We start from the raw sequence: 17,947 nt of genomic DNA, 5'->3' as shown, positions 1-17,947 counted from the left end.
GCCAATAATCAGCCAATATGGATGGCGCGAAAATGACAACGTGCAGTTGATTAACTTCGCGAAGAACTTCAGTACCTGAGTCAACCACAGTCAAATCTCCCTGACTGACCCCGAGGTGGGGACATTGTAAAGAAGCAAAACACATCTTATCTACCACCCCCAGGGGACAGATCTCTGATCAAAAGTGCTTATATGCCCCTATTATCCCCCTATCTGTCCCGGGTCGGGGGGGGGGGGGGTGGGGGTTTTAATTGACTAGTGCATTAAGGAAATTGCTGCACAGATATGCCTTTACATTGTTTACAAAAGCGTTTTATCAGTGTTTACACAAGAATTTAGCCTTGTCGTGTGGCTTTTAATGTGCGACCGGAAAACGAACCCGAAAAAATTGGTCAGTGCCGATATTTTTGGGTCTTTCAGACCAATCAAAAAAAATAAAGATTCACTCTAGTGCGGTTTGTTTACACGACTTTGTCATCAAATCTGCTTACGTGCAACCATCGGCACTTTTCAAGTCTTCTTCGGTCTTTCCGGCAGTTCACAGCAGCTTCCTTCAGCCTTTAGTTAATGGTAAGCACTCAGTTCTGTAATCCTGTAATTTTATTCATTTTATCTTGGTTTCATTTCATTCAGATCATTTTAAGATATTTTGGACTTATTTTAGATCATTTTAGGTCATTCCTTGTTTTAGTAACTACGCCAAATGCATCGCATGCAGCTGCCAGTATGCATATTTCAGGTTAAAATCCCTGGAATCCAGTTGCAAAGAGCAGCATTTGATGGTACGTACTGTGGTAGAACCTCAAAAAAAACCTCTAACTTTGAAGGGATTAAATAAAAGAAAACAATCCAAATGATCACGGTTGATTTGATATGGAAAAAGACCTTGACTGTGTTGTTCTCAGCAATCCTCAGGTGCGACATTAAATGAAACAAACGACATCAAACAAACAAACAAACATCAAATGACATGAAACAAAAAGGAATTACACTGATATTAATTACCATATCTTTCTTCAGAAACAAAGTTTAGGAGTCAAATTCAAGGAAAGGAAAATGCATGGCTTTTTTAATGATCTGGTAAGGGCAGTGTGTACTGTCATTTTGTAACATTTTCAGATTTAAGTGCTTTTAGTGAATTGGTATTAAAAAGCCAGATTGTCCCCGAGATTGTTGATGCATTGTAATATGTATCAAATACTGTATACATGTAGATCTCTTTAAAATGTTGTGCCTAGCCTTTTGAAGCTGACTGAAGGCGAAATGTTCAAGAGAAATACTGAATGAGAGAGGCAGAAACTCTATCAAGCCCAACCATCAAACCCACCATCTTTACAGTGCCATGTATGTTGACAATGTTTGTTTTAATTGGTTTTTGATAGGATCTTGTTTCTGATAGTGCCAGTGTGGGTATGAAAGTGAAGGTTCTCAGTCTGAGATAAATTATTATTCTGCAAGTTCCACTTATCCTGCTCTTCTAAGCTGTTCCATCCCTGGAAAAGGTGCGTGCTCAATAGGTATGGATTATAAAGGCATGCTTAAATTAGAATTCAAGTGCACTTTTAAAAATGTGCATGCCAGTTTTAATATCATATATCCACCACTTAAAAGGTTCAATTATGTCTCTGGTTTTTGTGACATCACATGGTAGGGAAATGAGCACATCAGCACATCTAAAATGTTTTTCTTTGGTATGGGGTCCTGAGTCTCCGAATTAGACATGCATGCAGAGCACAGTTTTATTTTACCCCCAGTCTCCTAGCAGTAGTTACATAATATAATAAAAAAATATTTAATAAGTTGTTTGGAGGTGACAATCCTCTTGATCTAGCTGATTTTACATGTCTGGAATTAGACAATGTTACTTCTAACTACTGGACCTACACTGTAAGTTGTCAATATATGAAGAATTCCTGTGGGATGGTTTTTAAATGCATGCCAAGTGATGCCAAGTGGAAGTTATTATAATGTTAATAAGGTTTGAAGAATAAAGAGTGTAAGTTATGGCAGTGGTTTGCTTACTTACATTGCTAATGGCTAATGGTGGAATGTGTTGAATAAGTTATGTCACCTAGCTTGTAAGCCTAATCGTTATTAAAAATTTATTGGGTCTCTAGTAAGGTTTCTTTTTTTCTTCTTTTGTAATTGGTCAAGTCCCTAAGAGAAGAAGGTGTGGGATTGTGGAAAATTGATTCTGTGCTTACATGTAAAAAGAACATAACAAGATATGCTCTAGTGTTATTTTCTTGTTTATTCATGAGATACATATAAGCATGAGTTGTTTTTCTGCAATTCCCCACCCAGTAGGGGGATTTATAGAGTAAGTTAATTTCCGGTGTGATTCTCTATCTCTTTTTAGAGCCTCAACTGCTTGCCAAAAAGAAAGTTTGTTCCAAGGATCCAAATAACAGTATTCATGTTGAGGATGTGATTCCATATCAAGACTGTGGAGTTCAGAGCTCTTAGAGTAAGTTGACCTAAAAATTATTATGTATGTGAGCAACATGACTTTGCCAATACAGAACTACACAAAGCACTGTTTGTGATCACTCCTAAAAGTGACCATCATTGTGAAATCTGTGACATATTATAAGCCCTGTGTTAAAAAGGTCCTTTAAGTGACATCTACCCTAAGCGATGGCACCACTTTTTTGAATAACCAACTGGCCCTTTTCTCCTAAGCGACCAGTGCAGCCTTCAGAAAACAAGCATTAGCCAATAATGATACTTAAGGTTACAATTGGAAGCTTTCACCGAAGCGTCAGCTCTCTCTTTATGAACCATGTAGAAGTTCATTCAAGGCGGCCGGTATATGATTTTACAGAAAATTTGCATTTGCAGCTTCCAAAATTTATCAAATCGGTATTGCAGCTGCTTGACAAAAATCACTAAGAATTGCTGCTTGGTGGTAGGACAAATCCAGAAAACAAAACCTTCTGTGTATCTCTGTCTGCTAAACAAGCTACATGTATTACAGTTGCTTCTAGTTCGCGTTTCAAAATGAAGTTGCTACATGATTAGCAATCGGTGTAATTTTGTTCTGCTGAAGCTTATGCCAATTTGGTATTCCACAACACCAACTATTAAACATTTCCAGTTGTTTAACTCTAGACATACCATCACAGTGTAATTGTAACAGCAGGTTTAATAAACATGTCAAAGACTGGTTTTGGTTTTAAAATATCCATAGAAAACCACTGTGGTGTCCTCAAAATCATGTAAATTGATCAGATTATCGAAGTGTTAACAACATTTGAAATAATTTATCTTTAAATCAAAGTCTCCTGTGAGCCAACTCGTGAATGCAGATGACGCATCAGTATTTTAATTGAAATTAAGATGGCTACATACACTACCTTGAAAGCTAAAAGAAGTCATATCTTTGCCTGATCATGTAACGAGAAATAACCATATGTGTACTATAAAAATGATTCTAAACTTATTCCCTACATATTGTATAAGGTTATTCTAATGCACCTTGGAACAAATTTTCGGGTGTTTTTTATTCAAAGTTCATGCAGACACTTCACTCATTCAATTTAAGACACCGCACTTTGTGGAAAAACGGGAAAACTTATAACTTTGCTCATATTAAATGAAAAATCTCCATTCTTGCACTAAAATAATTGTCAAATTTTTATCTACAGATTGAATAAGATTATTTTGATGCGCTGTGAAACAAATTTTCACTTCTTTTTTTATTCAAAGTTCATGCCGACACTTCACTGATTGAATTCAAGACACCGCACTTTCACTGCGCATGCTTGAAAGTCAACAGCCGAATCAGCCAACCAACCAAGTGAAAAACCCACCATTGCTATCACTCGTTCATTGTGCATGCTCGCATTTACGAGTTAAAAATGGGTATGGAAGTGGTTCATTTTGCCAGCTTGCTGTGATGTTGGAAGGGAGTGCCCATAGTTTTACGCAACACGGCACAAACTTCAATAATCAGCCTGGTCATAATTGCATTTCTGAAATTGAAACCTCCCAGCATAAAATTGGAAATACAAAAATCTGATCATGACAGATTTAAACTACAACATGCAGGTGTCATGACTGCTCACGTATCCTACCCCCTTAATGTTGTAGTTGGCAACAAGACTTTTTTCTCTAAACATACATTTTGTATTTTTTGCACAAGAATTTAAAATGGGTGTGGTTTTAAAAACAATGGAAGCAGGGCATTTTGCCAGCTTGCTGTAATATTAGAAGGGAGTGCCCATAGTTTTACGCAACACGGCACAAACTTCGGTAATCAGCCTGGTCATAATTGCATCTCTGAAATTGAAACCTCCCAGCATAAAATCGGAAATACAAAAATCTAGTCATGACAGATTTAAACTACAACATGCAGGTGTCATGACTGCTCATGTATCCTACCCCTTTAATATTGGAGTGGGCAACATGACTAAATTTTTCTCTAAACTTACATTTTTGAATTTTTTTAAACCAGAATTTAACAATTTGGGCCCATTGGACAATGGGGCAGAAAAGTTACAAGTTGTTCAAAGCTTAGTTTTTTTGTACAAATGTTTTCACCAGAGAACATTCACTTTTTTTTTCTGTTAATCCTGGTTATGGATCATCTGTTGTCTAAGTGTAGAGTCGTCCACTGTAAATAAACTTTTCTTAACAGGGGAACATATGTTATGGATGTTGGAACATAAAGTCTGTTCATACAATGTATTTATATTAGACAATAATGTTAGTCTCCTGCAGTGGAACATTCACAGTTAATTAAATTGTAATAGCAACTGGAACCACAATGACAGACAACTTCTTCCTACATATACTCCTGCACATCAAAAGCTCAACAGTATGACCATGAAAAAACTGTAATAATCAAGACTGAGTGTACTGAGACAGCGTATTGTTGCAATCTGATCACCCATTGAATGAAACAGTACAATTTCAGTCAATTTCAGTCAATTCCAGTAGCTGTAATGAAAACTCACAGACAGATTTTTCAGTTCTTAAGATATTTAAATCTCATTGGGCTGAATTCTGTTACCACAACCTCGAATCTTTCAGCTTTTATTGGTGAGTTGGCCCCAGGGTGTTATGGCACCCTGTAAACTAAACATGACCTATTCTGAGAAAACCTAACTTTGAAAATGCAAAATCTGCAATGAAACCCAATGGGAAGGGGAAAGAGATGGAGGTCAAAGAATAGCTGCCTCTGTCATGAGATAAGTAACAAGACCATCCCCAGGCATTGATATGTTATGTTTTTTTTAATACAGTTCCCTGAAAAAAGGGTGACGATCAGGTTATTGAACTGTGCAAAACACAAAAAGAAGTTGTATGGTTTAAGATAGTGCCACTTTCAGTTCTTCAGTTACTTCACCATTTCATTATGGATATTGGAACTGCAGGGATGTTCCTCAGCACTAAGAAATAATACCTGGATTCTAAAGCAATAACCTGTGAACAGGCTCCCAAGTGGGGTCTATAGCGAAGATGAAAATCGAGCTCTTCCTCGCCCCATACCGTGCTCCCCCCGCCCGGCTCGCCGATTTTTCTTTTCACCCTATACCCCACTTGGGAGCCTGTTCACAGGCTATAAAGCAAATGCTCCATGCTGATTTTGGTAGCAAGTCATAATTGCTTGTATTGTACCCATTAATAAGTGTTGTGGAACGCCGAATTCCAATTACCATAATGAAAGACAAAACTTCTGTGCTGTGATGATATTTAAATCTCATAGGTTTTTCCCTGCAAACAACCACTTCACATCTCTCAACTGCATGAACACCGCCAGCACAGTTTCCCAAACACTTCTTTAAGAGGTGATTACGGCTAATAAGAATACCACCTTGATTCATTTTGTTAAAAACAAAATACTGCCTTTTTCCTGTCCGTGACTCCAATGTCAGTACAGGCCGGTTTTCTCTCTTGACTGATGGCCAAAGTTGTTTAATAATGTTGGACTTAACAATTTTATGGTAAATCAAATCAAAAACTTCTCAGGAAATGGCCATAGTGAAATCTCCTCTCCATGGTGTCGCTAAAGTTGGTTTTGAGCGCAGTCTTCTAATTACCTTTTCGTGAAGCTTTTTCATTGTCCTTTTTGACCATTCCTTGGATGGGAATCAACTTTTGCAAGTCTGGATTTCGACCACTAAACGTTGTATTTCTCTTCGATGACTCCTACTGCTGCTTCGAACTCAGCAAAAAAGCATGAAATATCCCTCAACTCCGTGCCGTTTTCTGTACAAGACATGTACTCCTCGCTTTTTTCTCCGAAAAACTGGCTTATTTGATCAGAAGGAGGATTTTCCAGAAAGAGCTTGGCCGCCATACTAGATTCTACCAAAGCCCCCCAAAATTCTCCCATGACAGGCTGCGCGCCTCTGATGATCCACATTGGATTACCTATGATGGTCTCAAAGGAAGGCAGTGTCTAGGAACTGGTCTCACCGGCCGCGCACACTGTAGGAAAGGGGATACTATCTCATTGCTTTTTTTGTTCAGAAATAAAGTCTTTAGAAGTTCTCTCATAAACAAATTGGTGTTTCAACAAAATGTATTACAGTTTTCCTTTTTCCAAGAATCTTAAAACCTAATCTTTTTAAAGTTTAAAATATACTACAAATACGTGACTCTCAAAACCTCGCGAAGCTAGGGCTGGGCGGACAGTCGATTTGAAGTGAAGGAATGTGCTAAGGCAGCTATAAGAAAGTATAAATTGTCACTAATAGGCCTTTTGCAGTAGCTGGTCACATGATCAACTTTCCGATCAAAAACAGTTCTCCTTTGGAAAGTTTTGTTACAAGGTCTTAGGAACTGAGAGAGCATATTTAAAGTAGGTTAATTACCCGTAAATTTTTATCCATATATCTCAAAAGTAAGATTAGAAGGATTTGTACTGGAAAACTCCTCAATCTTTATAATTCTTCGGGTCATACTCAGCCTCATCCAGTGATAGGTAATTATGATCATCATCATCATCATCATCATCATCATCATCATCATCATCATCATCATCATTATTATTATTGTCAGTAAGTATATCACTCTTTCCAATATTAGTTTATTCCATGGTCCCTATATTTGTAATGCATCTTCCTCCCCCCTTTGACCCAGCAGTCTATTATTAGAGAACTTTAGATTCTAGTACGAGTACGAGGACGACTACGAGTTTCTCCAATAAACAAAGAGCGCGCGCGCGTGAACCAGTGTCATTTTGGCGGGAAAACGTGATAGCTGTCGTCATTTTACTACGAGTTTTTGTAAGAATCTCGTAGTGGCGAAAACGAGTTCTCGAAACGTAGGTGATCTCGTCTTTTTGGAAACACGAAAGGGCTTAACTATCATCATTTAAACCAACTGCGTCAAGTTCGTCGTTCGTAAAGAGTGAAATGAAACTTTCTGTGATATATCTGTTCTTAGTACTTCGCTACAATCTTGAAGTCAAATCTCGTAGTCGTACTCGTACTTGTACTAGAATCTAAAGGTCTCTATTATTGTGCTCCTCTTGTGTTCAAAATCAAGTGTCGATGTTTCCAATGCAAACTAAATGTAGCATTTTTTGTTATTTGTTCAGATAATCAGATTTCTTGTGATTATGAGATGGGATGTGGCTGAAATAGAGTGAAAAATCATACAATTGTATAATATCAGAACCTTGGTATCATCTTCAACCTTATTGGCCTTTCAAACAGACACAAAGAGACAATATAGGTTGGTTTCCATGCAAACATGTGCCCTTCAATGAAGAAAATCAATAGCTCAGCTATGGCAAATAATCCCATTAGTAGAAGTAGTTGTTTATAGGCACGTCCTCTTATAAGTTTGGCAAGTAGTATCCATAAGTAGTTGTGTAAGTATCATGTCCCCATAAGTTTGGCAAGTAGTCCCCATAAGTAGTTGTGTAAGTATCATGTCCCCATAAGTTCGGCAAGTAGTCCCCATAAGTAGTTGTGTAAGTATCATGTCCCCATAAGTTCGGCAAGTAGTCCCCATAAGTAGTTGTGTAAGTATCATGTCCCCATAAGTTCGGCAAGTAGTCCCCATAAGTAGTTGTGTAAGTATCATGTCCCCATAAGTTCGGCAAGTAGTCCCCATAAGTAGTCGTGTACTATCATGTCCCCATAAGTTTAGCAAGAATTAAAATTCCCGTTAAGTAGTCAGAGGGGAGTCCTATACTGGAAGTCGGTGTCCCCAGAGTGCAGGTAGCGATATATGGTCCCCGCAAGTAAGCATCGGTAAGTTCCGGTGAAAGGTTAGCCTACCCTCGCTTATCCTAAAAAAAAGTATTCCATCAGTCCCATCAATTTGATTTCCTTGTAAGTTTTCATAAGTACATCGTGGACTGAACATTTTCGAGTCCCCACAACGAAGAACTTTATAAGCAGTCCCCATAATTACATTGAGTATTTGTCCCCACAGTTAGCGATTTACAATTTTTATAATATAATGGCTCTGGATGTTCCCTTGTTGGGAGTACATTAAAATGCACTCTCTCTTTTGGTATTAGCTATACTGGAAGTCGGTGTCCCCAGAGTGCAGGTAGCGATATATGGTCCCCGCAAGTAAGCATCGGTAAGTAAGTAAGTAAGTGCATGTAAGTAAGTAAGTGTCACGTGACTATAATGTCGTTGTGACCTAATAGAGCAAAAGAGTGTTTTCATTCACTTGACTACCGGCCATATTGGTTTAATGAAACAAAAGAAAGTGTTTGCATAAAAATAGAGTTCAATTCCCAGAGGTTTAGTTTGGGACACCAACATGGCCGCCATTTCTTTGTTTAAGGACACCAACATGGCCGCCGTGACGTCATGTGAAAACGCTCTATAGATTGCTAACAATGTATTCGGTGGATGTTTATTGATTACGAGAACAATTGAAAAAGTTCCCATTTGCCGCACTCTAAGGTGCTTTGATTTATCAAGGAGAAAAAGTCCTCATTTGCCGCACTCTAACGTGCTTTGATTTATCAAGGAGAAAAAGTTCCTATTTGCCGCACTCTAACGTGCTTTGATTTATCAAGGAGAAAAAGTCCTCATTTGCCGCACTTTGAAGTGCATTGCTCAGTATACATTGAATAACATTGAACAATTTTGGCAAAAAAAAAAATAAAATAAATTGAATAAGAGAGTAAGAGAAGTTTTAAGTTGAGTGATTCATTAAACGTTTTCTCTACGTATACAAGAGAAACGTACTTTAACAGAACACTCTGTGACATACCTATAATAAACAGAAACAAAGAAATGTTAGGTTCGTAATCAAAATGTTGCTAAACAACGTATAAACATGACATGATTATGTAAAAAATGCTTGAAACGTAAATAAAAACGTACAAAGCAGATTTCATGACCACTTTCTTGTTCTGAACATAATTACGATTCCGGCACTTCCATTTTTTTTTTTCATTTCTGAAAGGCCCTTTTACCCTAGCTAGACCCGGGACGATACCTGATAACGTGTAAAAGCAAGATATAACGTACTATGTAAAAATATGGTTTTTCGGCGACGATTCGAACCCCGGTCTCCTGCGTTCAAAGCAGACGTGATAACCAGTGACAGTGACAGCGGACGAAATAACACAGCTATTCACTTAGTGCGAATATTTGATGCTGTCTTTGTTTCACGATACGTGAAAGAAAGATGAATATTTTCTAAGTGTCAGCGGATCTGCGATATTTCTTTCAGTTTTTATTGTCAGCCCCACTTAGCTATGCAATCGCTTCCTTATTTGTCTACGTACCGTTCCATCGATACACCCATATCATCCATCGTTACGTGGAACGATACGCTCAGGTTACCATGGCACGGTACATTACGCCAACCCATTGCATCCATTCTTAACCCATTTCATGTGACGCTGGGCAATTCGCGATTGCAATGTGTTGTTTGTGCATCGAGAACACGTCCATTCTCCGTTTGACTATACCACATTGCAAATGAAAGTTAATGAAGGGTGAGCTATTTGTACTTTGACTCAAACTATTTCATGTTCCACTTCGATATGAGTTGCTGCTATGAGTCTGTTTGTGTTTTGGCTGAAACGTTTCCATTTACACTTTTCTATTTCAGTACCCAAAAATCCAGAGGCCCGTTGCCTAAAAAACAAAAATGAGCAAATAACCGCATCGGCGACACCTAGGGTACTATTCTAGTAAAGAAAGTTGAGTGAACTGTTTGTACTTTGGCTGTGCTACTTTTTAATTGTATGAGCTATTTTGTGATGGCCACTTGAACCTTCTCTTTTTTGTCTGTATCGTTTGACATTCTTGTATTTTTTGGTGAGTTACGGCCGCCCATATTAGTTTTTAAAGAACCTGCGGTGATGCATCGGTGGGGAGTAGACTGGGAACGAATGTTGGTTTTGTCAAAAGAGTTGACAACCAAAGGTGGCGTTTTGAGCGTTCACCCTTGGTCAAACAAACGACTAACGTTCTGACGAAAGGCTAACGCTCGAAACCTCAGAACTTGAATCTCTTTACTGTCTAATTAGCTTTAGTTACTAATATACCGGAACGGCGGTAAATGCTGCCGTGGGAGGGAGGTGAGTTAAGAACTGTTGCATTGAGAATAGCAAGGGAAGGTTCAAAGAGTTGAAGTGGCCCATTGTGCCTTTGTGAAATAAGAAAACTCAGTAAAAACAAATAACGACTCAGAGACGATTTGGAAGATAGCATAGATTGGATATACATGTACGCTGTCTGAGCGATTTCGGCACGGTAGCCAGCGTTATTTGGCTGCGAGAGTTCTGAAAACTGAACCATTCGGTGTAAGACCATTCTTTTGCAAACACAGGCCTTGTATGCATTCTTTGTTATTCGGATAAGATATTCCTCAAATTATAGTGTAGCTTGATTGCCTAAGCCGGTTTTGTACTAAAAAATGAACAAAGTTTGGAATAATCAACCCAGGTAATTAACAACACTGACAACTTTCAAGAATATACCTTCATTTATTCTTACTTAGAGGATATACCTTAACCTTAAATACAAATATTTGCGTTCTGAAGTTAAAAGAGATGCACTTTAGAAAATATAAACGAAGTAAATACATTCCACAAAGTTAAGGGCATTAAAAACGAGGAAATATTTGCCTCCATCTCTCAAGCTCTATCCAAACTCAGTCGACCAGAAGCGAGCAGAGCAGAGCAGCGCGTTGCATTGTGGAGTCCACAAAATTAACCACAATGCCTTGCCCCTTTGATCTTATCGCAACCACTATGCTTTGCATTTTGCAAGAAAGGTGAACGAAAGGCCCCATAAGTATAGAACTGTGCCGATTAGAGAGCTGCCCTGCTCGGTCGCTTCAGGTTTCAGGCTTCCTTGCTGCGGCCGGTAGCAAGTAACTTCGTTGATAAAACCAAACATTAGTTGTTCAGATAATCGAGCTGTTGCTTATCCCGTATCTTATACAGTGTACAGTATTATTCAGTCACATTTATCACACTATCAGTAAATAACCTAAGGGTTTTTTTTTTGCATTACTGGCCCTTTTTGAACAGTAATGTATAAGTCAGTTTCACTCTACTGAACAAGGATGTAACCCATGGCTTTGATGTTCTTTGCTCCATTATCCGATGTATATCCGTTAGGAGCGTCGTTTCCACACGAGTTGGAATCATCAGTGTGTCCTCCAGTTCCAAACCCGATTTTGGAATCACAGGTACCACAGTCTCCTTGATCATTTCCAAGAATACCGATTCTCGCTTTAGCAGAAACACTGTGACTCTCTGCATTGAACCCCTCTTTGTTACACCCAGTCTGCAAGGACGCCTCGGGGCCAATCAGCGTCTTCCACTTGTTGCGACCCAGAGATGTGGAGCGGTAAGTTCCGTCAGCGATCAGAGAGAAAAGAGAGTTGGCTTGCTTGTTGATAGCAAGGAAGTTGATTTGATGACCGATTTTCATACCAAGGCAGATCTTGGAGAAGGACGTGTTCCAGTAGGTCGGTAACTTAGTTTCTTGTAGGTCAAACCCAGTCTTTCCTCCAGCTAGGTTGTAGGCATTTTTGTCGCTCCAAAAACTAGAGCTGTAGTGAAACGTGTTCTGAAATTACAATTAATTAAAGTTTGTTAGTGTCGTTATGATATTTCTTTATAGCATAAATTTATGCTCCAAAGCAAAGATTTTACTTAGAGTTATGGCAAAGGGCAACAAGTAGGACGGATAAGGCGTAATTAGGCGTTATTACAGCACATGCGCTACGAAACTGGGGATTCACTCGTTTCAAAAGAAGTTTGTGATCAATGTTACTTTTGTAAGTATAACTGAATGACAGAGAAAATAACAAACACTTATTCAAAGCGAAAAAATGGTTACTATACCATTCGTATATACATATCACTCTTTTTTATAAAAACGTCTCATTTTGGGGCTGAGGCTGAACGTTTTTCTTCTTCTTCCTTTTTTTTTTTTTTTGCGATTTGAGCCTGAAAGCAATCTTAACATGTTCTTAAAGTGTGGTATAGTAGTCAATAAATCAATGCGGACGTGACCAGGAAACCTATCAAAGTGCATTGTTTGCTCGACTACAAACTGAGTTGTTCTTCAGTGTATCATGCAATAAGAAAACCACATTGTTAACGTAAAAAAACGTCTTTAAGTCTTTGAGTTGATTGTCCTGTTAGAATACCGTTTGACTTTTCTTTTACTTTCATTTATACTACTCACAACAACAAAAAGAGCAAAACTGACGAGCCTGGGCATCTTATTAGTATGTTCCTAGAATTTTAGTTAATCTCAGCCTGAAGAGGTTATAAAAAAAATAGAGTGTAGCCGACAAATGTATTGTTGACTGACGTGTACCTTTGTGCCATCAATTTTCATGGCCAACGTCCATCCTCCATCTCCGCATCCAAAGTCTCCCATGTGACAGTAAACAGGGATCTCCAGTGAACCGAACTTAAGGGTGTACTCCTGACTCCTTGACGAACTGTTGAGGGAAGAAGATCAAGGCTAGTTAATTCGAAAGACACTTGAGAGAATCTATATTGTGTCGTTACATATAACCAAAGTCAGAAGTGGCTCTCCTTGGCAACACTATTAAGATAGACCTTAGCAGTGATAATAGCGAGAATAGAGACATTTAGCACCAGGCTTTTCGGCAAACACCTCAGACGGCGAACTGCTAGAGATCACGTGACAAGGCTCTGACGTTACGTTTGCGGTTTCCAACGTGCGTTTTCAACGTGGAGGGGTAGGTTTTCACGTAAGTCATTTACCTCAGCGATTTGAGTCATACTTTTCAATTTTTTGAAACGTAAAAATGTCAGATTTGTGTGTAGCAAGTCTTTATGTTGATGTTTAGGTGTAAACTAACGCGAAAGAGCGAACACGGATCTTTATGTTGCTGTATGAAAAACAGCACTACTGCTGTTCGCAAATTCAATATGGCGGATCGGTGTAGCTAAAGCGGTAGAAGCCATAAACGTCAAACGCCAAACGCCTAACCTGAAACTGCCGTTTCCGGTTTGCCGTTAACGCAAAAATCCTGGTGCTGGAAAAAATAAGACGCGAGCTGATCGTATAAACGGCACGAAATAAGCGTTCGTACTCGTCTTATTTGGAACTAATCTCGTACCCAGATCTCCCACGGTCAGACATTCCCGAACCGACGACTGAGATCGGGGTACGAGATTAATTTGGAACAGGAGCTTGAGCTGTTCTTATCTTGGTCGCGTCTTAAATAAGACGTGAACTTCTTCGTATAAATGGTACACGCGTCTTAAATAAGATGTGAACTACAAATGCGCATGCGTTAGAGCGGGTGACGCGTCACCGACAGCTCTCAGCCCTGCAAAATGGCTTCGCAGTGTTCACAGTCCGCTTCGCAGTGTTCAAAAACACCAGCAACACCGGCAGCAAAAGGAAATACGTGGACTACAAAGAGAGGGCAATTGCCGAGGAGCTAAACAATTGTGTTACAGGCGCCGGTGTAAGTTACTTCTGTTGTCACTTTTGTTTACATTCAAAGTTTATCCTTTCGCAATTGGTACTGATGAAAAGTGGAAAGGTGGTAACTGCAAAACTTATGTATCAAAAATAAGACGCGTCTTATGCAGGACGCGATTGATAAACAGTACAGTTCGCGTCTTATTTAAGACGCGTCTTATTTTCTCCCGTATAAATGGCCCTAATAAGGTACAAGGAAATACGAGAGTAACAGCGACAACCTGCAGTGTGGGTGAAGTTTTGATCATGGGTCAGCAAGTACCATACTTTGGACTTCGAAAATCCTGGCAAACAGAGAAGAATTCCCAGGCTATCTTTTCGCAACTGCTCAAGTTGCGTAAATAATTGCGAGGGTAACTCTTCTATTTAATCTTTTACAGTTCAAATATATGTTTCATATATTCACATTCATTTGAAACAGAGAAGAGTTGGGGCGAATATAAATAGCGCCCTTTAAGGCTCGGTTACACGTAATATTTCGCATGCAATGTGACTTTCTCCACGTAACAATTTTACGTGCTGCGTGACTTGTTCCACGAAACAATTTTTCTTGCAACTTGTCTCGTAAAAAGAGAGTGTTGTAAGTTCCACGCACGATTTTTACGTTTCACGTGTAATATTGCTTTGTACAACTAAAATTTTGCAACATTTTTTTGACTTTCTGCAACCGAAAATTCTCTGTAAGTTGTATGTCAAAAACAATTGATACAATGGGACTTGTTCTGATTCGTCATTTGTAAATGACGCATTTTTGTTCGTTATACAAGTTGTATGGCAACCGCAACGTGTAATAACGTGTGCTTGTGACTTGTTAAAATATTGTTGCAAGACAAGTTGCACTAACAAATGCAAAGTGATGATAAGAATATTGTGAATAATGATAAAGAGCCGTGACAGTGGAGCTGACTTACAAGTTGAGATTAAAAACAAATTTTATTTACACGAAATTAAACAGCTCGAAAAGTCGTAGTCCAGCTAAACAAATAACTTTGCACGAATCGAGACTGATTGTTTATTGGGTTGCGATTTTCGTGCTGCATGCCATGTCACTTTCATAATTTGTTTTTTTTTTAGGTTTAATGTTCTCCACAATTTGCCAATACTTGATTTCCATCAATATGCTTTTGAACTGTTAACATTTGTATTAAACACGAATACACTTTTTTAATCGTTCTTAGACTAATTTACGCTATCATTTTATAATTATATTATAATTAGTGGAGCCGAAAAATAATGATAGTCAAGGACAAATTTTTTTTTTTTTTTTTTGTTTCTTTTTCTTGCACAAAGTGTCTTTTCTCTTATTACCAAATTAGGTAAAGGGGAATCGCAGCAAATCAAGTGCTTGCAGAGATCGGATATTCGACGACATTTCCTGAAGCTCATCTTGATCTACATCTACATCAATAACGTGCAAATTTCGGCAAGTTTCAAAAGTGCCGGACAAATAAAATCGTAATATATGTAGAGTCTAACAAACGCAAGTGTTAAAACTTAAAAACAGAGGGTCAATCGAGGAGATGGGCATAACAGCGGACTTGAAACTGTTTGGCAAAGTAAGACTTAAACAGGATATCGAAATAAAACTTTTTATCTTGTTTGGAACACAAATTCTTGAAAATTACTTCGAAAGAAGAATTTCAGCTTACAAACACTTCCCTGATAAGAATGCACAACAAACTCTGCACACTTACTTATCTCGATCGTACTGTTCCTTACAAGAAGTGACTGGAACGGCTGAAACCAAGATAAGACCACGGTTTTAGTTTGCAAAGCGCTTATTCTAGAGCTTTGGAATTCGAAGAAGAAACAAGAAAAATAAATGTGAGGATTAAATGTTGTAGCTCACCTGGTGACTGAGTAGGTTGTGGAGTCGGAGGGGAGGTGTTGGTGAAGAGCGCGATAAGCTTTTCCAGCTTCGCGTCTAACGCCTTTATGGCTTCACTGACTTGCGAATCTTGATTCACATTACAGTTGCAAACTACCATCTTTGCCGCACAGTCTTCTGACGAGCTGTTGAAGGCTGCGTTCACCCTCAAAGATTTGGCGTTAATCAGAACAAGTAGGACAAGAAAAGCAAACTTTGAACGCATTTTGAAATTTAGGAATGATTTGGTGAGTCCCAACTGAATTTTGAAGAGTGGCCAATCCTTTGTTTGCTAACCATTCGTGTTCACTTATTTATCGTTCGCGGGAGAGAAACAAAATATTCTATTTTGATTGGCTGCTCACAGGCGAATCAATCTCATTAGATTGCACTCAGGTGCAGACTGCAGAAGCACATCTGGGATCGTCTGAACAATTCAGCCGGAAAATCACCGAAGTTTTCCCAAGATCGATCAAGGGTTTCGAAACTTCACCAAGGGCTTTTACGGTTGAAGCTCTCCGAAAATTTACGAGGATTCCAGAATTGTTTGGAGGCTGTCAAATATTGACAAACTCTTGCATTTAATTTTAGAGATAATTTTTGCGCATAAACTAATATGACTTGCAGACTTTGCACTTGAGTTAATACCAATGCAGGGACACTGGAATCCACTGTGCAACGTTTCGTGAAATTTATCCAAACAGCAGTGGGAGGAAAGGCACGTTACGCGAGAACCTTGCAACATACCTCGCAATGGACAAATTACGTGCAACACAAGTGGATGGAACAGTTACCGACGGCTACTTTCTGGCAGATGAGAAATGAACGGAAAGGTAGCCTGATTCTCAGACGGTCCCGGGTCCCTCTTGCGCAGAAAAAGAAAGAAACAGAAAAGAGAGAGTGGCCGCGAGAAACCTTGAACTGTGTGAGAATCATGTTAATGAAAATTCGTTGTGTTGTGGGGCCTAGTTCAGACGGATGTTCCTAAAACGAGGAATGGAGATTGGGGATTGGGAATTGGGAAAATGAAAATGTGAAATTAAAAATGGGAAGTGATGGGAAACTAAAATGGGAAACTAGTGAATGAGATTTAGAGAATATTGAGGTCAGTGGCGATTTAGCCTGCGTAGCAGTCGTTTCCGTTTCCTTTAAGCACGAGAGACGCGCGCTCTTGCGCGTCTCTCGTCTTTAAAGGAAACGGAAACGACTGCTACGCAGGCTACCACTGTGATTATCCACGATTTTGTCTATATTTTGAAAATAACTGTGGACATCCATGCCACTAAAGGTAACAAAGGTGAGCGAACACTGAAAATCTTCAAGTTACTTAACTACTTTCAGAACCTGGAAGTGAGTGTAATTTACGTTACAATGTATCGGCCGATACATACCGTGGGGTGAAAATTGGCCAGATTAAAAGAATCTGTAGTACTGCCATAGATTTGTTATACTTAGAAATTCGGGGCGATTTTCATCCACTCACTCATTTTCTTTATCAAATTGGGCCGAATCGGCTCGATTAATCGACACATGTAAATTAGCCTTAATTTTTTTGAGGTGAGTGGCCTGAAAGTTGAACACTGAGTCGAATCTTACGAGTGAGCTGATTTAGGCGTCTTTCGATTTAGTAAAATTCAACTTCACTATAAGGCTCAGAGGACACAAACAAAGAACAATGAAGAAACGTGTTTTTTCATTTTTCTTGTTTAGGCCTCGTATTCAAGCTAAATTTAAACATTTCGGAAGAAGCCTATTAATTTTAAGCTTAGTGGCATGCAACTTAGAACGAATATTAGTAATGCCAAGAGATAACCAAGGCCTGTCGTTTTCTCTTGATAATGCTAATAGAGTCAGTCCAGGATTTGTATGGTTTAGCACGTATATGTTCTACAACTTGCCCGTAGAAATGCTCGTTAAAAATCGACGGGAGGAGGCAGCCACGAGTGTAGCCCAAGTACAGGCTTACCCAACTACTTGTTTCTTCCCAGCGGGATGCGGGGATGACACTCCGTCCTTCTCGTTCGTCTTACCCTATTAGGCTCCACTTACAAGGTACGAGCCTTTCTACAGGCTAGTTGTATAGCCCCTCAGTTTTAAGTTACTTAGACCGGCAAAAATGTCACTGTGAAAAAACAAAAAAGGTCGGTATTAATACAAGCAC

The 17,947-nt window shown here is 39.0% G+C and overlaps 1 protein-coding gene and 1 long non-coding RNA gene across 7 annotated transcripts in view; one reads left to right on the top strand and one right to left on the bottom strand.

Annotated features, from left to right (window-relative positions):
- Nucleotides 1-8,563, top strand: part of LOC146464517 (uncharacterized) — a 14,070-nt gene extending 5,507 nt beyond the window's left edge. Inside the window, exons 1-4 of one of the 4 annotated variants that reach the window (XR_014868474.1) lie at nt 1-1,080; nt 1,383-1,502; nt 2,360-2,467; nt 7,550-8,563. The exon at nt 1-1,080 is cut by the window's left edge and continues 127 nt beyond it. This is a non-coding gene — a long non-coding RNA (uncharacterized LOC146464517). Of the gene's footprint in view, nt 1,081-1,382; nt 1,503-2,359; nt 5,866-7,549 lie in introns of those variants that run through there. The other 3 variants (XR_014868475.1, XR_014868476.1, XR_014868473.1) reach the window with 3 other exon arrangements.
- A 2,348-nt stretch (nt 8,564-10,911) lies between these two features.
- Nucleotides 10,912-17,888, bottom strand: LOC146464516 (putative skeletal organic matrix protein 5). Of its 3 annotated transcripts, XM_085129738.1 has the most exons (4): nt 15,769-16,758; nt 15,614-15,656; nt 12,774-12,900; nt 10,912-12,014 (listed from the first exon to the last, which is right to left on the bottom strand). In XM_085129738.1, exons 1-4 carry the CDS (start codon nt 16,010-16,012, stop codon nt 11,493-11,495), a joined length of 936 nt encoding a protein of 311 aa, XP_084985864.1. In that variant the 5' UTR covers nt 16,013-16,758; the 3' UTR covers nt 10,912-11,492. The 3 variants fall into 3 exon arrangements, with proteins under 3 accessions (XP_084985864.1, XP_084985866.1, XP_084985865.1); XM_085129740.1 differs by lacking the exons at nt 15,614-15,656; nt 15,769-16,758 and adding an exon at nt 17,753-17,888; XM_085129739.1 differs by having other exon boundaries at nt 15,614-15,906.
- Nucleotides 17,889-17,947: the final 59 nt, after the last annotated feature.

Source organism: Pavona decussata, unplaced genomic scaffold (genome assembly GCF_977016875.1).
Source record: "Pavona decussata unplaced genomic scaffold, jaPavDecu1.1 SCAFFOLD_163, whole genome shotgun sequence".
Lineage (NCBI taxonomy): Eukaryota > Metazoa > Cnidaria > Anthozoa > Scleractinia > Agariciidae > Pavona > Pavona decussata.
The sequence above is the reverse complement of the archived record's forward strand: the minus strand, read 5'-3'. Positions and strand labels throughout refer to the sequence as shown.